The 21,865-nt window shown below is 54.9% G+C and overlaps 1 protein-coding gene across 1 annotated transcript in view; it reads left to right on the forward strand.

Moving 5' to 3' along the window:
• The window catches only part of CDH4 (cadherin 4), a 469,303-nt gene extending 455,020 nt beyond the window's left edge, over positions 1-14,283 (forward strand). The window contains exons 10-16 of the mRNA XM_053574371.1: positions 302-555; positions 1,162-1,304; positions 4,553-4,786; positions 5,642-5,875; positions 8,587-8,726; positions 9,556-9,720; positions 11,044-14,283. Of these exons, the coding sequence (XP_053430346.1) occupies positions 302-555; positions 1,162-1,304; positions 4,553-4,786; positions 5,642-5,875; positions 8,587-8,726; positions 9,556-9,720; positions 11,044-11,250 (1,377 nt within the window). The 3' untranslated portion in view covers positions 11,251-14,283. The remainder of the gene's footprint in view (positions 1-301; positions 556-1,161; positions 1,305-4,552; positions 4,787-5,641; positions 5,876-8,586; positions 8,727-9,555; positions 9,721-11,043) is intronic.
• The last annotated feature ends 7,582 nt before the right edge of the window (positions 14,284-21,865 follow it).

A 21,865-nucleotide genomic window follows, 5' to 3' on the forward strand; every position in this document is an offset into this window, starting at 1 on the left:
GCCAGAAGGGGGGCCGCCCAGCAAGGGCTGTAGCCCCCAGGGAGCCCAGCTGCTGCCTCGCCACGGCATAGGGCAGAGAACTGAGGGTCCTCTACCCCAGCCCCTCCCTCCCACAACGGACCAAACCCAGAGGGAAGCCAGAAGACAAGGGTTTCCCGGCAATGGGACCTCTTGGGGCAGAGGAAAGCTGGCAGTAGCTCAGGGCAGGAGAGGGGATGACCAGCTGGTGTTCTGCCCTGGTGCTGCTACTACCCACATACGGAGCTAATGCAGCTTACCTCTCCCCCACCTCTCATTCTAGGCTGTGGACTACGAGCTGAACAGAGCCTTCATGCTGACCGTGATGGTGTCCAACCAGGCGCCACTGGCCAGTGGGATCCAGATGTCCTTCCAGTCCACAGCGGGCGTGACCATCTCAGTCATGGACGTCAACGAGGCCCCCTACTTCCCCTCCAACCACAAGCTGATCCGCCTGGAGGAGGGTGTGCCCACGGGCACTGTGCTAACCACGTTTTCAGCCGTGGACCCCGACCGGTTCATGCAACAAGCTGTGAAGTAGGTTCCCAGGACACAGCCCCCCACGCCCCACCCTCAGACCCTTCAAAAGCGGCTTCCGACCCTCAGGCCCCTATTTTCCATGCAGAAGAGTCCTGAAATGCTCCAGGCAGGTGGCTGGGGTGTCCCAACCCAGTGTCTCCCAGGCAGGGAGCAGCAGCAGTGGCCCTGGCCCCCGGGTGCCTGTGCAGGGCACCACCTCCACGGCCTGCAGAGGGAGGAGGTAGGAAGGTGTGGACATCTACACAGGTCCTGACCCTGCTGGACCCTCCCTGGCTATGGGACTTAACCAAGTCAGTTACCCTCTGTGTTCCTCAGTGTGGTGTCCCCAGCTGTGAAATGGACAGGATGAGAGCAGCTGCTCATGGGGCCTGAGGAGGTTGGGACACTCAACCCAGCCCAAGCTCAGTGGCCACTGGCCACTGCTATGGCCAGTCCCATACTAGGTGGAGGGAGCTCCATAGGTGAGCACGGCTCCAGGTGCTCCAAAGAGTGGAAATGCTGGCCCCTGCCAGGATGTATGGCTGGCAAGCAACCCTAGGGCCAGGGGCCAGGGCAGCCACTCGCCCAGCCCATAGCCTCCTGCTCGCATTCTCTTCTCTGCAGATACTCAAAGCTGTCAGACCCTGCAAACTGGCTGCAAATTAACACCACCAATGGTCAGATCACCACGGCAGCCGTCCTTGATCGAGAGTCCCTCTACATCAAAAACAACATCTACGAGGCCACCTTCCTGGCAGCTGACAACGGTGCGCTGCATTCGGGGGAGGTGGCTGTCTCTGTGGCCGTTCTATGTCTGGTTCTGTAGGCCAGGAAGGGCCCTGGCCAGGGAAACGGCAGGAGGCCATTCAAGCACTCTGAGGGGACTGGGGGGCTAGGGAGTGGGCCAGGGGGTGTCTGTGTGACACTGTGAGTCGAAGCTTCCTGTCCCTCAGTTACCCCAGGCTCTAGCCCCCCCGCTCATCCTCACTGTCACTCTGCCCGATTGCTGTCACCCATTTGCCTGTCCCCGTTTTGTGGTTCCCACCATTACTCACTCGGGCGTGCCAGGGTTGGCGGCCGACAGCCTTGCCTAACAACACCACCTGAATAGCTACTGGGTTTTCCCACCTGAAAACCAACTGTTAGAACCAGACCTGTCAACGGTTTCAGCCCCCAGCCTTTTCAAAGGACCCAAAAGGCAGAGACAGCCCAGCCCCGCTGGTCCGCAGCCCTGCCCCTGAGCAGCCCCTGGGTGCCACCCTCATGCTGTCACCACCCACAACACCTGCGGCCCTCGATCACAGTGGGGGCCAGAGACCAAGTCCCCAGGACCCCTGGCAGGGCAGGGGAGGCCCCAGGGCAGGTGACACAGTGAAAGACCTCAGGATCCTGGGTGGGACGGTGAGGATGGACAGAGCAGAGGTGGCCGGAAGAGGGTCCTAGACCACTCAGGCTTTCTGAGGGATGTGGGTGGAGTCTTGAGGAGCAGAATGGTGGCAGCATGGGTGGAAGTGAAGACTCTGGGACCAGAGTTCAGTCCAGCACCTCTGTCATCAAGCGAGTCTCTGTCACCCAGGCCCTGGGCACAGCCCAGAATCTGTGTCACCCAGGCACTGGGCACAGCCCAGAATCTGTGTCACCCAGGCACTGGGCACAGCCCAGAATCTGTGTCACCCAGGCACTGGGCACAGCCCAGAGAGTCTATGTCACCCAGGCACTGGGCACAGCCCAGAATCTATGTCACCCAGGCACTGGGCACAGCCCAGAATCTGTGTCACCCAGGCACTGGGCACAGCCCAGAATCTGTGTCACCCAGGCACTGGGCACAGCCCAGAATCTATGTCACCCAGGCACTGGGCACAGCCCAGAGAGTCTGTGTCACCCAGGAACTGGGGCATAACCTGGCACAGCGAGGCTGGACCAGCATTTTCCATGACTGTTTGTGGAGCACAGGCTGCGTGCACAGGGCTGTTCCTCAGTGCACAGAAGCCCCCATCCCTGTGTGGCTGATGTTCTGAGTGTGTCAGCTAGAACCTGGCTCAGTTGCATGATAATGAGAGCAATTTCAACAAGATTGAGGCTGATTTCCTCTCACATAAATGAAGGCTGCAGGCAGGCAGCCTGGGTCAGGTCTGAGAACCTGGCTGGCTCTGTGGCCACTCCCTTATCCTTGTCACAGCACAGTCCAGAATGGCTGCTGGTGCTCTGGCCATCACATCTGCATTCTGGCAAACAGAGGAGCAAGGAAGGGCAGGGCACACCCTTTCCCTCTAAGGACTTCTAGGAAGTACCATGCAAGCCCTCCACTTACAGCTCATGAAGGCCAGAACTTAGCAGCCACACCCAGAAAGAAGGGGTACTGGGAAATGTAGGCCTCTCGGTGGACAGCAGTGATCCCAAGTAAAATGCGGAACTCTAGTTCTTTTATTAAAAGAAAGCAGAAAACAGGTAATGGGGACAACTTAGCTGTTTCTGCTCAAGGGAGACAGGGGAGTAAACCAGGTAATTCAAGTCCAGGAAAGTACAACCGAACAGAAGGCTGGGACAGGGACCAGGACCTCCTCTTGGCTATGAGGAGCTGACCTTCAGACCAAGACCTATGCGACCAGAGGAATAAACTAGAGGAAGATGAGGCAGGAGAAGCATATCCCAGAGTGCAAAGGCCCTGGGGCCTGACATCCCTTGTAAGGTCTGAGAACACCCACACAGCTGAAGCTTCATCAGCAAGAGCAGCCACTGCACAAAAACTCATTCTGTATCAGGGGAATGCCGGGATGTGGTGACCATCCTGCTGGCCTCCCAAACCCAGGGTCCATGAAGCCTGGGCAACACAGCTGCCTATGAGCATTGGGCCCTGTGGGAGCTCGTCTCTCCCTGGAGCACTGTTAAATGGGAAGGTGATTGTGAAGGCACCTGGGACTGCAGCAGCAGAGCTGGGGGCAGCTCGGGGGAAACACTGTGGAATCAGTCTGGCAGGGTCAGTGCGGGAGCCCCAGGTTAGTGGGACGGGTCTATGCTTCCTGCAGCACATGCTGTGTCATCAGCCACTTCTCAGAGTGGTTTTCAAAAGCAATGCCAGGTTATGTCACCTTAAATGTGTTCTGATGCAACTTCTGAAAGATTAAAGAGATATCCTGTAGGATAAATTTCTTAAACACTTCACCTGCCTCACCCAAAGCCCAGGTTGTTAACTTCAGGACCAGGAGCTGCCATCAGAAGGCAGAGCCCTGGTCAGGATATCGCTGCCGCCACAGCCACAGCCACCACCTCCAGCCTGGAGGGCAGACATGGCCTCTCTGTCGCCCAATGCTGGTGGCCTGGCAGGCATTCACCAGCCCCACTGGCCTGCCGCTGAGGCAGGGGGTTGGGCATGTGGGGGCTTCAGGCAGCGTGGACCCTGTGGGTCACTGCAGCTCAACCGGGAACTTCTGTCTACCCAGCAGCCCTCGTGGGGACCACCTGCTGTGCCTGGGGTGCCCTTGTGCGCAGCTCATCATGGAGCTCCTGTCCTTCCTCACAGCTTCAAGAGCAGCAGCTCCTGTTCAGACTATGTGTTTGGGCCTTGCAGGAGGACAAGGGGAGGTCCTGCCCCAGGCAGCCCCGCCCTGGGGAAGGTGCTCAGGGGCAGGTCCCAGCTGTCAAGGGCCTGTGCAGAGCCCTCTCTGGACCCCCAAGGGGACGGGTTCCCCAGTATGTAGCTGTGACCACGAGCAGCTCTGAACTTAGTAGGATGCATCGAGCAGGGCTCTCCATGGACACACCCCCCACTGTGCCTGTGCTCTCAACAGTTGGCTGGTGCCCCTGCTGTCTGTACGGTCCTGTGGGCATCTATTGACACTGCATTTGCAGTTGAGTGGCTGTCTCTAACGGGTGTCAGCACTGGACCAGGGCCATGACTGGGCAGTGTGTGAGTGCAACACACAGCTGTGTGGGTGGCCATGACCTGCATCTGGCTGTGGGTCTGTAGCTGTGTCCCTGTCTGTCCCCAAGTGGTCATCCCATGTCCATCCCACAGGGATACCCCCAGCCAGTGGCACCGGGACCCTCCAGATCTATCTCATTGACATCAATGACAACGCCCCTGAGCTGCTGCCCAAGGAGGCCCAGATCTGCGAGAGGCCCGGCCTGAATGCCATCAACATCACAGCTGCTGATGCTGACGTCGACCCCAACATCGGCCCCTACGTCTTTGAGCTACCCTTCGTCCCAGCTGCTGTGCGCAAAAACTGGACCATCACACGCTTAAACGGTGAGCCTGCCTAGGGCCCAGGGCCGCACCCAGTGGCGCCCAGCCGTGGGGAGCATCTGACCGAGTCTGGGGTGCAGGTCTCCAGGGGCCCATCTGCCCCATGAGAGTGAGAGCTAGAGGTGGAGACGGCCTCCAGGACTGTCCAGTTCCAGCCTCACTGGCGGTGGGGGTGGGAGGTGCTAAGTCATCCCAACTTCTCCATATCCTAACGAGCTCCAAGGCCACGGTGAGTGTCCAGCAGTTGTGACTGCACACAGCCTTGGTTACTTCCAGGCCAGTTACCAGCTTGGACCCTCACTGATAAGATTCCTTAGGATAGTTTCCTAGACTTGGGTTTGTTGTATGCGAGGGTATCAGAGTGCTGGAGTTTCAGCTCTGTGAAAATGCTCTCTAGAAACGTCACTCCACAGTCTGCTTTCACCAAGACAGGGCCTGTTCCTCACACCCTCACTAACACTGAACATTACCGTTATAAAAAGCACTTTGCCAATTTTATGGCGAAAATCATCATTTCCATCTGCACCCCTTGAACAGAATGGATCTGTTTGGTCTGTTTAGAGCCTTTTTTGTTTCTTCCGTGAACTGCCTATTCAATGTCTTTGCCTATTTTTTTTTATGGAGTTCTTTTTTCATTCATTTGGTAAAACTCCTTCCATGTTCAGGAAATTATTTCTTCATCCTGATGTAGTTGGATTTTTCTTGCATCTCCAGTGTCTTTTAACTCAATGACATAACATGGTGTGTATGCGTGTGTCACCGAGCAGACACTTTAGATCTCCATGGCATTAGACTCAGCCTTTTCTCTGGAGTCTTGCTTGGACTGGAGGCCAAGCATCTGCTGCTTCTTTGCACCAGGTGACTATGCTCAGCTAACCCTGCGCATCTTGTACCTGGAGGCCGGGGTGTACGACGTCCCCATCATTGTCACAGACTCTGGGAACCCGCCCCTGACTAACACGTCCATCATCAAAGTCAAGGTGTGTCCATGTGACGACAATGGTGACTGCACCACCATCGGCGCAGTGGCAGCAGCTGGTCTGGGCACCGGGGCCATCGTCGCCATCCTTATCTGCATCCTCATCCTGCTGAGTGAGTATCACATTGGGGGGGGGGAGGCGTTTCCTGGGGGCCAGTGCTCCATCCCAGGTGGCCAGGTTGGGGGTGGGGGTCTCTCAGGTGCCAGTGTTCCATCCCAGGGTGGCCACGAAGGCAGGGCTCAGGCTTGCCCCACAGCCCTCTTCTCTCAGCATCATCTCATCAGCTAGGAACCTTCCAGAAACCCCTTGAGCTGGGCATATGCTAATGGGAGACTGGGGGCTCCCTTATTCTCAGTCAGGTATGCCACGGCCTTGGAGCAGCTGGGCTGTCTCCCAGACAGGGCCCTTCCCAGGGCTGTGCTCTGCCTCCCAGAGCCTCCCTGCAGGAAGTCAGCAGGCGAAGCTGGGGCGGGAGTCCCAGGACTCTCTCTCATTGGCTGGCTCGGGTCACATGCACACCTTGGAACCAATCACCAGCCAGGGAACAAAAATGCTTGTGGGGCCCACTCAGGTCACCTGCTCCCTGGTGTCTTGGGTTTCCCTGAGCCACTTGGGTCCTGGAACAGGAGTGAGTGGTGGGAAAGGGGCAGGGTGCTACTGACTGCCCCGTGTGCCCCACACCCTTCCTTCCACCTGGATAGGCACCCTGGTCCGAGATAGCCCAGGGACCTCAGCAGAAGGTGGGGGAAGGTTGGTGCATGGAGGGCTCCGCTCTTGTCCACTCCACACTCTACATCCCCACCCTCCCCTCCACAGACCCAGCCTTGTGGCTGACCTAACACCCTGGGGACTAAAGTTAGCCTCATCCAAAGGACACCCAATTTTATGTGGCCTCTGCTGTTGTTCTATTCCCAGATCATCACTGTTCTAAATGCTGCCTTTTATTCTATATCTGAGGCTTATTTTGATAGCTGAAGTCAGAGTAATTGACCTTTTTGGTTGAAGGCCAGGAGGTGGCTCTGTGGCATGGTGGGGTCCCTGCCCTAAGGACACACCAGGACTATGCTGAAAGCCCCATGGGCAGGAATGTGAGACTTGGGCCACTTCTAGAGGACAGCCAGGGTCTGGCCGGGGGCCAGGGTCTGTGGGCAGAGACACTAGCATGACCGTGGGCACCTCAGGGGGTTTTGGGGTGGCCCCTATTTCCTCCTCTTCTCGTCCCCTGTGGACAATACCTGCGGTTCTGATTCGAGCGTGGAGCTGGCCTTTCTGGGGCTTCTCCAATCCTGTGACTGAGACCAGGTTCTAGGTTCTAGGCTCTCGCTCAGCTGCTCTCAGGGTCAGTGGGCTCTGCCTTCCTGGTCTGCAGTGCCTTCTCCACAGTCTGGGTCAGGTCAGGGAGTGTCCCCCAGCCACCCTTTGGCCTTCTGCCTACACGGGAGTGGCTGTCGGGCACTCACAGAGCTCTTCCCTCACCCGGCTTCAGAATCCTACTCACAGTGCTCAGGCAGCTGCCGGGACCACCGTCCTGGCCCCTGACTCACCCTCTGCAGTGCCTGTCACTTCTGGGGCCTGGTCTCCACATCTGTGAGATTGGGAGATGAGGGAGCCTGTGGGAAGCTGTGATGGAGTGATGTATGCAGGCGCGTGTGGGGCCACAGGCAGAGGCACCCCCTCCTGGGCCTGTAGCAGACACAGGCCCTGCGCTGCACAGCCAAGGGGCTCAGCGCCAACCACCAGAGAGCCTGTGCTAGGAGCAGAGGCCCCCAGGAAAGAGTGTCGGGGGAGCAGGGCCTGGACACAGACCAAAGGGTTTGGGGAGAGGGGCCCCTCATCCACAAGCGTGGGGCAGGGGCATGGCCTCTTCTCAGGTCCACACGCACCTGAACTTGCGAGCCCACCCCCCAGGTCCTCTGGATGGTGGGAAAAGCCCCCTGGGTCTGCTCCCCACCTACCTCTTGGTGCTGGGCAGGCTACCCATCCGTCCCTTCCCCAGCAGCAAGACCCCTGTGGCCATTCATAAGCCCCTCTCTGGGCTCCCCCTATCCCTCCCAGGGCAGAGCCTCCTATAAGGTGGAGGGAAACCCTCTCCGTCCCTCTGTGATCCCTGCCCCCAAACCGCCACTCTGCCTAAGCCCTCACCTCCTGCTGTCGGGAAGCCTGATTGTCAGAGGACTTTCTAATAGGCCCCTCAGCACCATGTCCTCCTGCCAACGAGTGGCAGGGTTTGCGCTTAGCCAGCTGCCTCCTCAAATGGAGAGTAAGAGGAGGGAAAAAAAGTAAATACCTCAGAGACTCCCCCAGGCCTCGGGCAGGGCTGGGGACAGCCTGGACCCGGCCAGCTCTGCCTTGGAAACTGCACACACAGACACACTTGCAGGCACACAGGTGTGTGGCACAGCACAGCACTGTGCCCGTGTCACGTGTGCAAATGGACCCACACCTGTGCACAAGTGACATACACCCACACGGGAAGGACATGGAAGACACACACAAAGACAGCACGTCGGCTCGGCACCTGTGGCTCAAGCGGCTAAGGTACCAGCCACATGCACCTGAGCTGGCGGGTTCGAGTCCAGCCCGGGCCACCAAACAACAGTGACGGCTGCAACCAAAAACTAGCTGGGCGTTGTGGCAGGCGCCTGTGGTCCCAGCTACTTGGGGGGTGGAGGCAGGAGACTTGCTTGAGCCCGGGAGTTGGAGGTTGCTGTGAGCTGTGCTGCCGCAGCACTCTACCCGGGACAACAGCGTGGTCTCGCCTCTGTGCATACTGGGACCTCTGTGGGCCTGCCTGCATCCCCACGGTGCACCCCACCCCCGCAGCCATGGTCCTGCTATTCGTGGTGTGGATGAAGCGGCGGGAAAAGGAGCGCCACACGAAGCAGCTGCTCATCGACCCCGAGGACGACGTGCGTGACAACATCCTCAAGTACGACGAGGAAGGCGGAGGCGAGGAGGACCAGGTGAGACACAGTGCTAGGCGCAATCCACATTCAGGCATTAAGAGCAAACGTGAGGTCTCTCTCATGGCGTGAAGGTGGACACGCAGAGTAGGACACGGGAACCCGGCTTCCCAGACCTCGTCCCCTGCCCACGTCCATGTTTCTAGACCAAGCTGGGCTGTGCCTTCCACAAAGGGCCTGTGATGCCCCCCCCACCCTGCTTTCTCTGTCCCCGCAGGGCACACGGCTGGCCCAGGGCTACCCTGTGTCCCTCAGGGGAGCGAGATAGGTGGCCGGGGACACAGATGCATTCTCACCCAAGACTGCCATAACAGAGGCTGCCAAGTGCCCAGGAACAGGGATGGGTGCCCAGGAGGGTGACTGCAGAGAGCCGGCTCATTGGAATCTGGGTTCATGGTGGGCTGTTGGGGGACTCAGGAACCCCTGCGGCTTAGTGCCTCTGCGTCCCAGCCTGCAAATAAGCACATGAGGAAGGGTGCGTGGAGGGAGGGCCGCTCCTCATCTGAGCACTGGGGGACTACTGAGCAGACTGGGCGGTGGAGACACTCTGGAGCACAGCAGGCCATCTAGGACAGCACAGCACAGACCCACACCTGCCGGGGTGTGGCAAGGACATGGGCATTGTGGGAAGGGCAGAGTGGTGATGAAACAGGATAGCAGGTGAACCCAGGGCCCAAGGTACAGAACAGGACGAGAGGCACTCTGGGCCCCAGGGACCAGACAGGATGGGCTAGACTTGGGGCACACTCCTGACGCCTGTCACTGTAATTCCTTACGCCCTCCCTGTCCCGTTGGGCCTCCTGCTGACTCCTCTTGGCTTCTCCCCCAGGACTACGACCTTAGCCAGCTGCAGCAGCCAGAAGCCATGGAGCACGTGCTGGGCAAGGCTCCTGGGGTACGGAGGGTGGACGAGCGGCCTGTGGGTGCTGAGCCCCAATACCCAGCCAGGCCTGTGGTGCCCCACCCAGGTGACATCGGTGACTTCATCAACGAGGTGGGTGCCCCAGCTGCAGGAGGCCCAAGCAGGGAGTCTCTTCTAAAGATAAACTCCACCATGATTGCATTAATGTACACAGCTATGATTTAATTTAAAAAAAAAAAATCAGACCTGCAAAAGATAAAGTCCAGTTCACACACACAGGCTGAGGGCATGTGGGGTGAGCAGGTGGACCAGACCTGGCTCAGGTCCCTGCCATTCCCGCTGTGTGGCCTGGATGAATTTCTGCCCTCCACATCCTCCTCACTGAGGACTGAGATTCTGGACTCTGGGCAGGATGAGGATTAACAGGGCTGGGTGCAGCAGATGCTTCATAAGAATTCAAGCAGGTGCTGCAGTAAGAATAGCTTTTAGGAGGTGACACGGTGGAGACAATGGCAGCGCAGCACTTGAGACAAGGAGCCCCTCGTGCCAACTGCACACTTGGCTCACTGCCACCAGGGATGCCCCCCCCATCTCCACTCATCCCCAGGCCAGACAGGCACAGCCCAAGGACACCTGCTCTCAGGTAGGCCCAGGCCAGCCCCTGCTCCCACCCCAAGCAGCAGGTGGGAACCACCCCAGAGGTGACCTTCTTCTGGAACTGCCACCTAAGCACACACCCGACCTGACACTGGGGGTTTGGAGGCAACTTGGCGCCAAAAACCCTTCAGGCCGCATTCCCCCTTTGCAAGACAGTTTGGAGCACCTGCTGCATCTTAGTCGGGGAACCCCACGGTGCCCACCTCCTGCCTTCACTGGCTGCTGCCATCTTCCCTCCTGGTAGAGCAACAGAGGGACAGCTGGAACCAGGACAGACGTCCCCCCAGACCACCTCCTGGCAGCTGCTCTGAGCTCCCCCTCAGCTCAGGCTCTGCAGAGATCCTGTCCTCCACTGCCAGATGGAGGTCACACCTGTGAGAATAGGAGAGTCAGAGCCTGCTACGTTGCCAGATTTTGTTGGTGGGGCTGTCTAACCTGACGACTTCCCCTCTGACTTCTGGCTGCCCCAGGCCCACGTTCCCGGGGCAATGGTCAGGTGGGCCACGCCTCTCTGCCCCTTAGCAGCTGCCCCTGCCACAGGCCCTACCCAGCCCTTCTGGCCCCTTCTGCTACTGGCATCTGAGATTGTTCCTCCCACAACCTCCCCACTTCCTTTTGCATAAATGCCCCTCCCCACTCAGTTCTCTGACACCCCTTCAGTTAAACGCAGACAGCAAGTCTGGAGCAGCTGCTGTATGCAAGGCCTGTAACTCAGCTTCCTGCCCTAACTCCCAGTTGCTATGCTGGGTCGTGGTGGAGACAGCACATCCTCACCCTCACCTGTCTCTGTGACCCCAGGGGCTCCGAGCAGCTGACAATGACCCCACGGCACCCCCCTATGACTCTCTGCTGGTCTTCGACTATGAGGGCAGCGGCTCAACCGCAGGCTCTGTCAGCTCCCTGAACTCGTCCAGCTCCGGGGACCAAGACTACGATTACCTCAACGACTGGGGTCCCAGGTTCAAGAAGCTGGCAGACATGTACGGAGGTGGCGAGGAGGACTAGCTGACCGCCAGTCTCTGGACTGAAACAAGAGCAGCGCTGGGACACGGAGGAGCAGGACTGAGCAGAGGCCGGCGCTCCGACCCTCCCGTGCCGCCACCGCCAGTGTTAGGAGGCCCCGCCTCCCTGGCACTGAGCTGTCTAGCATGAACACTCCCCCAGCGCCCGCGCCGCCGACTTGTCACTGAGGAGAGCAAGAGGCACTCTGTCTTAACTTGAATTTCTCAGAGCAGGAGCACTGTTTAAAAAAATTGAAAGTGCCTTTTGGTGCATGTATCAGATTCCCTCAAACTCAGGAGTGACCAGCAGCAGACAGGCACGTTCACCCCACCCCAGCCCCAAGCAGCCCCACTCACCCCAGCATCCGTTAAGGAAGGAACGGGAGAGAATGTGTCTTTCTTTTTTTATTATTTTTTTATTTTTTAATTGGTCTTTTCTTAAGAAAAGGAAAGTGGGTGACTCATTTGAAAAAACAAATTTGGGGTCTAAATCCCAGCAGCCTTTGCTGTGCAGAGTCTCCCCCAGGGGGCCCCAGGCCAGCTGGGGCAGGGGTTCAGCCTTCAGTTTCCGCAGCAGAGGTCCCCGGGGCTAGCAGGACCATAGACTTGGGCCTTCACCCCAGTTTGTGGCCACTCCCCCTAACCACTCCCAGATGCTATGAATAGCTGCGGCACACGGGGTCCAAGGGACCATCTGAGACATTCCCATCACTGCCCTCAGCCACACCCTGGCCCCCAGTCAGCCAAGGCCACTATCCGGGCCATCTGTCACCCCAAATGCCACCCAGGAGAGTATACGTCCAAGAAAACACAGCTCAAACCTGCAAAGCCCTGGCCTGAGCCCTCCATGGCTGTGACTGGACTCTAGGGGACCCCATCAAAGGCCCCAAGAACATGTGGCCAACCCTGGAGCTGTGTGGGTGGCTGGACACTGACTCCTTCCAGCTGCAGACACTGGCCAGCCTCTTGATTCCTGCAGGACACTCTAGCAAACCCTGTCCCCTGCCCATGTGGACGTACACCCTGCCCCGTCTGTGTGGACAGCAGAGCTCTGCTCCAGATGGCTAGAGAGAGCCTGCCATCCTCCACACACCGGAAACTGTAAATTCCTTTCCTTGGGCCCATGTCAGCCACGAGCAGCCCCTAGGGACAGTGGGGCCATCATCCCTCAGAGCCGGCATTGCTCCAGGGGCATTTGATTCTCAAGCTCAACTAGGGGAGGATAGCAAAGGAGCTGTGCCCAAGGACCCAGGGCAGCTCCAGCTGGGATGGGAGGCACACCTTGTGCATTCCCTCTGCAGGGTAGCCAAGGCAGGGGCAGGCTCCCTCGACAGGGGCCTGTGTATGGTCAGCTTTCTGGCCCACCCAGACCACACACAACACACTCCTTGGGGAAGGGGGTGAGGGTGGCAGTGGCCCTGGGCAGGACTTGGTGCCAGAGTCCCCTTACCGAGGAGGGGGCCCCAGCATCGACACCTGCTGAGCACACCAGGGGGCATGGGAAGTCCAGGATACCTTTGGGGGCAGCATGTTCTCCACTTGGGGTATGTGGTCTGCTGCCTTCCTCAGCCTATGGCCTGCATCATTGCTAAAATCACCCCTTTTCTAAGCTGCTCCAGCCTGAGGGCACAAGCATGTGCCACTCGTGTGGCATGTTTCCATGGATGTCAGGGTCTCTCTCTCAACCAAACCCATCTGCCACTCTTACCCCTCCCATGACTGGCCAGAAAGGGAGGGTGGGCTGGGGCACCGGGACAGGAACAGGGCACCCCACCACACAGGCAGCCAGGCCAGGAGCAGGCACAGCAGCCATGGAGTGGCCTCCAGGCTAAGCTGCTATGCATATGAGGGTGTCCTGAGTGTCTGGGCCATGGATTGTGGCAGGTGGGACCAGGGGAGGGGAGCCAGGGTTTCTGTTTTTGTTGTTTTGGAAAGTTTATCCTTCAGTCCAAATCCTAAGCCTGAGAAGTGTGAGTGGGTTGTTGTCAGCATGTCTGGACGTGGGCACTGAGGCAGCATGAACTCTTCTCTCTGGCTCCCAGCAGAAGTGAGCAGCATGTCTGCACCTGCCTCCCTCCTCTCCCAACACCTGTCATGGCCAAGCCCCCCTTGCATTTGGCTGAAATCCCACAGGCCAAAGCTGCAGCACCAGCTAGGGGACACCCACAGGCTCCCCGGCACCTCCTGCTGCCTTCCCTGCCCCTACCCCATCAGCCCTAGGGGCTAGAGAAAGATGAGCTCCCAGATCCTCGCAGACCCAGCTCCCCACTGAGTTGGAATCAGCTCAACACACAATGTCACAAGTCTCTTTTGTAGCCTGTAGATAGACTGGGTGATTAGGCAGCAACACAGAGAGCAAGGGGCGGGGTCTAGTTCCCTTAGGGAATGTTTGTCCTGGGAGAGGGAGCAGCAGCACCACAGGGTGGACCAGCCAGAGCAGAGGCCGTCCCTGCCCAGCCACAGGCGCCCCACTCCGGCCCACAGGGTGTATCTTGAGTCTTACAGCATGTCCACAGCACTAGGCCTCCAGCCACCATAACAGCCAACTGGCCCCCAGAGATGTCTCAGTTTCCCTAGCATGTGCACCAGCAGACACACACGGTCCACGGAGATGACAACTCTGTTCTCTCCAAGGTAAAAAGTCGGAGGAGAGGGAGTATCCATTTCTGCCCAGTGTGAGTGCTAAACGGGGAGAAATCAGAACGGAAGCTCCTGCGCAGAGCGCCGTGATGCACATCCATAGATTCTGCTCGGCACGGCCCGTCCAGTGGGGTCCACCTCTGTGTACAATTGGAACGCATCTTACTTTTCCTTTCTCTCCTTTTTCATTCTGATTTTTTGCATGTTTCTTTTTGAAAATGGACAAAATGTGTAGCAGCCCGCATGACCGTGGTTGTTTCGGGAAAGATTCTGGAGTATGATGTGTTCACACTGCAACTCTGAGCATTGCGCGGTTAGACAGATGTTCCAACTTTTTTTGTAATTGTCAACAGCACAACTATTTTGTATTGTTGTTTGTATCATTTTGTACCAAAAACAAAAAACAAAAAAAGGAAAAAAAGGGCAGAAAGTTGATGTTTTTGATGTGTTTTCAGTGCCAGGCAGTCTTGGTTCCAAACTGAGTGGCAGTGGAGTGGCCGTGTCCCGGCTGACGTGGGCGTTGGCACCCTGCTACAAGGAGTAAATAAAGTTCCTCTTGAAGTAGTTGGCCTTGACCTGCCTCAATTTTCATTCATGCATTCAAGAAGCTGATGGTGTTTGGGGACAGCTAGCGATGAGCATGGGGGAGGTGGGTGTGACGGTGAGGCTGGTCCACACAGCAAACCCTTCCCAAGCTCCCACTGTGTGGCAGGCACTGTTTTAGGCACTGGGAAACAGCCATGAACCAAGCCCACATGCCATGCATGTAAACAGTTCAAAGTGTTTAGAAGTTATATGTGTAGCTAACAAACTAAAGATTGTCCTCTCCTACCTTGTCAAATACACCTCTGTAACACCATAAGAGGCCTGGTGGCCTCCGTGGAGTTTAGTGTCAAGATGTGGCTGCCAGGAAGGAGCCAGGCCCACCAACCTCCACCTCCCTTCCCTCCCTCCCACCCCGACTTTGTCCAGTCCCGCAAGGGACCTGCACGTGTGCACATGGCTACCCCAGCCCGCATGGCCCAGCTTCACCTAACCCCTGCCCCCAGCAGCATCCCTCAGCCCTCAGGATGGGCCACAATGACAGCATACCTTCAGGAGAGGACAGTGCAGGCCCAGGAGGGGCCAGAGGAGTCTATGAGTTGTTCCAGGGTCCTGATGCCCAAAGAGTGGCCTGGAGGGATGAACACGTGGCCCTGCGGGCTCTTCCTCCTGTGGCAGGCACACACATACGTGCACACATACAGGTGCACACACATGCAGGCTGCAGGCTGCTGGCATCAATGGGCACAGCCCTCCCAAGCCATAGCAAATGTCAGCAGATAAGACAGCCAAATCAGAGCCACGCCCACCTCCAGGGACACAGCCACTGTGTGGGTCTCCCCCAGCCAGGTGTGCCCACCCCCTGGGCAGTCTGTCTGCTTGTGGTTCAGCGTCACCTCTCAGCTGAGGCTGTCACTACTGGTCCCCATGGAGCAGCTTGGTGGACATGTCCAGGCCTCATCCTCTCTAGGGGAGGGGACTTGGGTTCCAGGGGCTTCCCCAGCGTGATGCCTGGGAACCAGGCTTCCACATCCCGAGTTTGTGGGCACTGCAGGCTCAGGATGCTCAGAAGCCCCCCAGGGAGAGGACAGGCACCAAGCCCACACCTCCCAGGCCCTGCTCTGGGTCCTACAGAATCAACCAGAGAAGGATTACCCCAGTTTACAGATGAGGAAACTGAGGCAGGATTTGAACTCAGGCCTCCCTTTGGCCCTAGGTGGCCTTCCCAGAACACAGAGCCAGTGTCACAGACAGCCCCAGCGTCCCTAAGGGTCACACACAGAGAGCTGGCTGGACATTCAGCCTCAGCCTCTCCTCCCCTGGACGGGTAAGTGACCGCCCAGGAGAGATCACCTTTGAGACCCTTCACTCCCTCCCCTGTAAACACAAGAGAGAAGCTGGCAGGACATGGAGGAACAGTCACTCAGCCTGTGCCAAGCACAGACACTGCAGCAACCACCCCAAGTGCAGCTGCTGCCTGGGCGGGCGAGGGGCTCCAGATGGGGCAGCAAATGAGAGTGTCAGGCCGGGGGACATCTGGGTAGATGGAAGCCTCGGAGAGGCCACGCGACATGTGGGCTGGAGGGGCAGAGGGCTGGGGTCTGGAGAAAGGGTCCCAGGTGGGGGCTTCCCTGGGCCTGCCTTGAGCCCATTGCCTGGGAGAGTAGCCCTTGTCTACCCTCCGCACCTCTCACCAGTCAGGGGCTCTGCTCGCAAGGTCTGGGGACAGCCTTGTTCCCTCTTCTCACCAATAACAAGGGACCATTTTGATCCTGTGCATTAGGGGAGCTAGGGGGCTGGGAGCTGGGACTGAGGGGCACAGGGAGCTCCACAGCTCTGGGGCAAGGGAGGCCCCTGTCTAGGTGCTGAATCGCCACTCTGTCTGGAGCTCTGGCTGTGGCCACCCCACACAGACAGGTGAAGGATCAATGGTTGAAGACCTGACAGCACGCAGAGCCATAGAGCACCCCAGCATGGCCACCCTCCTCCACACGTACTCAATGATCTGACCCCCACATGCTCCAAACCCCAAAGCCAGGCCATGGAGGACCCATAAAGGCAGGGCCAGGTGGCTGTCTAGCAATCTACACTGCCAACATGCTGCTGGGTGACCCTGGCCAGGTGACTTGCCCTCTCTGAGCTGGTTTCCCTCCATTGAGGCTTCCAAGAGTGGACTGACGCATTTAGCCTGGACCAGCCAGGGAGCACACCAGGGCATTCCTAGGGCCCCAAAGTGATTTTTGTAAAATAACTGAATATTTGGTTTTCCAAAAAGAGCTTTTTACTTCTCAGCATAACTACTGGGAAGTTTAAAATTGCACACATGTTACATTGGGGCATTCTATTTCTATGGACATCTCTGCTCTGCAGAGAAGCCCTCTCCAAGTTTACATGATTAAAATGACTTTCTCAAGTAACCAGCCAGAAAACTACCCCATCATCTACACTAACCAACCCCTATCTATACTAGTCAGCCTACCATCTACACTAACCAGCCCCTGTCTATACTAACCAGCCCATATCTACAATAACCAGCCTATCATCTGCACTAACCAGCCCCTGTCTACACTAACCAGCCCATATCTACAATAACTAGCCCCTATCTACACTAACTAGCCCATATCTACAATAACCAGCCCTTGTCTACACTAACCAGCCTATACTCTATAATAACCAGCCCCCATCTATACTAACCAGCCCATCATCTACACTAACCAGCCCCCTGTCTACACTAACCAGCCCATATCTATGATAACCAGCCCCTGTCTACACTAACCAGCCTATACTCTATAATAACCAGCCCCTGTCTACACTAACCAGCCCATATCTACAATAACTAGCTCCTATCTACACTAACCAGCCCATCATCTACACTAACCAGCCCCCTATATACACTAACCAGCCCATCACTTACAATAACCAGCCCCTGTCTACACTAGCCAACCCATCACCTACAATAACCAGCCCCTGTCTACACTAACCAGCCCATATCTACATAACCAGCCCCTTCTACACTAACCAGCCTATCATCTACAATTACCAGCCCCTGTCTACAATAACCAGCCCCTGTCTACACTAACCAGCCCATATCTATAATAACTAGCCCCTGTCTATACTAACCAGCCTATCATCTATAGTAACCAGCCCCTGTCTACACCAACCAGCCTATCATCTACAATAACTAGCCTGTCTACACCAACCAGCCCATAATCTACACTAACCAACCTATCATCTACACTAACCAACACCTGTCTACACCAACCAGCCCTTGTCTACACTAACCAACCCCTGTCTACACTAACCAGGCCATCATCTACACTAACCTGCCTGTCATCTACACTAACCAGCCTGTCATCTGCACTAACCAGCCCCTGTCTACACTAACCAGCTTCTATCTACACTAACAAGCCTATCATCTACACTAACCAGCCCCGTCTACACTAATCAGCCCATTATCTACACTAACCAGCCCATTATCATTTGACACTAACCAACCCCTATCCATACTAACTAGCCTACCATCTACACTAACCAACCCCCATCTATACTAACCAGCCCATATCTATAGTAACCAGCCTATCATTTGCACTAACCAGCCCCCCTGTCTACACTAACCACCCACCATCTATGCTAACTAGCCCACTGGCTACATCAGGGGTCCTCAAACTGCGGCCTGCGGGCCATATGCAGCCTGCTGAGGACATCTATCCAGCCCGCTGGGTGTTTTTGCCGCCCTGCCTGTCCTGCTTAGCAGCCAACTGGTCCTGGGCTGCAGTGCACATGTGTGGAACTCTCCGACTCCGCTCGTCTCTGTCTCTCCTCGCAGGGTGTTTTCGCCATCCTGCTTAGCAGCTCACTCGTCCTGGCCTGCAGTGCACATGTGTGGAATGTGCCCCACACTCTCCGACTCCCCTCCTTCTCTCTGTCTCTCAACTCCTCCTCTCAGTCTCTGGTATAATCGGAGGAGTCACCAGGTTGCCTGTGCAGAGCCTGCTGCTGCCTAAGGACCAAGGTAAGAACAAGTTAGGATTTATTTTATTTATTTCTCTTTTTTTGTAGAGACAGAGTCTCACTTTATGGCCCTCGGTAGAGTGCCGTGGCCTCACACAGCTCACAGCAACCTCCAACTCCAGGGCTTAAGCGATTCTCTTGCCTCAGCCTCCCGAGTAGCTGGGACTACAGGCGCCCGCCACAGCGCCCAGCTATTTTTTGGTTGCAGTTTGGCCGGGGCCGGGTTTGAACCCATCACCCTCGGTATATGGGGCCGGCGCCTTACCGACTGAGCCACAGGCACCGCCCTATTATTATTTTTTTTTTAGTTAGGAGATCTATTTTTTTTTTATTTTGCAGTTAGTAAGGCCTTTTTTTTTTTTGCCGTTAAGGGGGGCCTTTTTTTCTGAAGTTAGGAGGTCTTTTTTTTTTTTGCAGATAGGGGGTGCCTTTTTTTAAGTTAGAAGAGCCTTTCTTTTGAAGTTAGAAGAGCCTTTTTTTTAAGTTGGTTAGTTGGTTGGGGGTGGTTTCTAGGGGGGTTTGCATCACAGTGATAACGCAAATAGTCAGCGCTTAGTGCTAATGCAAATTGTCAGTGCTCAGAGGTAATGCAAATAGTAAGTGCTCAGTGGTAATGATAATTGTAAGTGATCAGTGTTAATGCAAATTGTCAGCAGTCAGTGTTATCACAAGTGGTCAGCGGTCAGTGTTAATGCAAATGGTCAGTGCTTAGTGTTATCGCATGGGGGTCCCAAACTGGTAATCTGCCTAGGGCTCCATGGGAACTTAATCCGGCTCTGCAGACAGCCGAGGAGTAGGAAACCCAATTTAATTGACAGAAAGTGCATTTATATTCTGATTGCTATTCACTTGTGTATGATGTTGTATGTTGTGTGCTGTGTAAGCCCCGGTTCACACTGTTGCGATCTCTGAGCAGTGCAAGTTCAGCCATATGCTTGTACGGCTGAACTCACATTAGATTCAGAAGAAAAAAGGCATACATGCCTTCTTTTTTCCTGTAGTGGAATCTGATCGCATGGGTCTTCTCAACCATGCGATCAGATTCCTGTGCGAGTTCACAGAGCACAGTGCGGTTCGCACAGGGTAGTGTGAACTGGAAAGGTGGTGGAGGAACTGGCTCTGTAATCATGCCTGTTCCCACACCGCACCAGTGTGAGCCTGAGGGAAAAGCGGACTTCCACCATATGGGCACTGGCAAGGCTGAAATGATGTGGACTGGCAAGGCTGCATTGATGGGCACTGATCAGACTGCATTGATGGACACTGATAAGGCTGCATTGATGGACACTGATCAGACTGCATTGATGGACACTGATAAGGCTGCATTGATGGACACTGATCAGACTGCATTGATGGACACTGATAAGGCTGCATTGATGGATACTGATCAGACTGCATTGATGGACACTGATAAGGCTGCATTGATGGACACTGATCAGGCTGCATTGATGGGCAGTGCAGTCTATATGTCTCTGTGTGGGCAAAGTTATCGCTGGTATACTGGTATTTTACTAATAGCAATTTGAAATCCCTAGGAAACAATGATATCAAGAAAGAAAAATTGACTCAGAGTATAGGATATTCAAAGAACAGTGGACTTATGAGTACTTTTTCGTGCAGTACAAGGAAAAAGCTGTGTGTTTGATATGCCAGAATATAGTGTCTGTGTTCAAAGAATACAATTTGCATCAACACCATCAAACTCAACATAAATATGATTGTTTGGTCAGAGAAGTGAGAAAAGACAAAATATTAAAACTGAAATATACATTGACAACTCAGCAAAATACTTTTGTGAAGCAGAAACAGCTAAATACTTCATCACTGCGAGCAAGTTTTCAAGTTGCCAAGCTAATAGCATGCACTGGCAGACCATTCGTGGAGGGAGAATTTGTTAAAGAATGCCTTCTTTCTGTTGCCAAAGAGATGTGTTCAGAGAAGCCCAATTTATTTCGTACAGTGAGTCTTACAGGACCCCTCAATTATACGAAGGATTGAAGAAATTGAGACAATTTGCATCAGCATTTGCAAAACCCTGCAAAAAACTTTCCTACTTTTCCTTGGCACTCGACGAAAGTAATGATGTTCGTGATTCTGCACAACTTCTAATTTTTATTCATGGGACGAATGACTATTTTGAAGTCACAGAAGATCTTGCTGCACTGCAAAGCATCAAAGGAACAACTACAAGAAAGGATATCTATAAAAAGGTTTGCCAAACTGTGAACGGTTTGGAGCTAGACTGGGCAAGACTAGCCAGTGTGACAACTGATGGTTCTCCTTGCATGGTGGTGTCTAAGAAAGGAGTAATTGCTCACATTAACCAAGAGATGGACAAACATAACCATTCTCATCCAATAGCCATACACTGCCTCATCCACCAGCAAGTGCTGTGTAGTAAATCACTGAAGTGGGACTCTGTTATGAAAACCATGGTATCATGTGTTAACTTCATTAGAGGTAATGCACTAAACCACAGACAATTTCAGGAATTTCTGTCTGAGCTAAATGTTGCCTGTGAAGATGTTCCGTACCACACAGAAGTCCATTGGCTGAGTTGAGAGTTTTGAAACATTTCTATGACTTTCTTCCACAGATTACAGCTTTTCTGCTTTCAAAAAACAGAGAAGTACCAGAGCTCAATGATGCAGAATGGAAATGGCACCTTGCCTTTCTGACAGATGTAACAGAGCTACTCAACAGTTTCTTTTTTTTTTTTTTTTTTTTTTTTTATAGAGACAGAGTCTCACTTTCTGGCCCTCGGTAGAGTGCCGTGGCCTCACACAGCTCACAGCAACCTCCAACTCCTGGGCTTAAGCAATTCTCTTTCCTCAGCCTTCCGAGCAGCTGGGACTACAGGCACCCGCCACAACGCCCGGCTATTTTTTGGTTGCAGTTTGGCCGGGGCCGGGTTTGAACCCGCCACCCTCGGTATATGGGGCCGGTGCCTTACTGACTGAGCCACAGGCGCCGCCCTACTCAACAGTTTCAATGTGCAACTTCAAGGAAAGGGGAAGCTCATCTGTGATATGCAATCACATGTGAAAGCATTTGAAGTAAAATTAGGCCTCCTCATCAAACAGTGAAGGAGGAAAATTTCTGCCATCTCCCCACAACTCAAAATGGGTTAGCAGAAAATCCATTGGTTGCATTCCCAAATAAAACATGTGTGGATTCACTGGAAAAGTTACAAAAGGAGTTCCAATTTAGATTTAAAGAGCTTCATCTCCATGAACAGGACATACAGCTTTTCCGTAACCCATTTTCTATTGACATTGAAAATGTGGATATGATTTACCAAATGGAACTGGCTGAACTGCAGAATTGTGACTTTCTGAAAGATGCGTTCAAGTCAAGCAGCCTTCCTAATTTCTATGCATCTCTCCCCTCTGAGACATATCCTAATCTCAGGAACCATGCATTCA

The sequence above is a fragment of the Nycticebus coucang genome, chromosome 21 (genome assembly GCF_027406575.1).
Source record: "Nycticebus coucang isolate mNycCou1 chromosome 21, mNycCou1.pri, whole genome shotgun sequence".
NCBI lineage: Eukaryota > Metazoa > Chordata > Mammalia > Primates > Lorisidae > Nycticebus > Nycticebus coucang.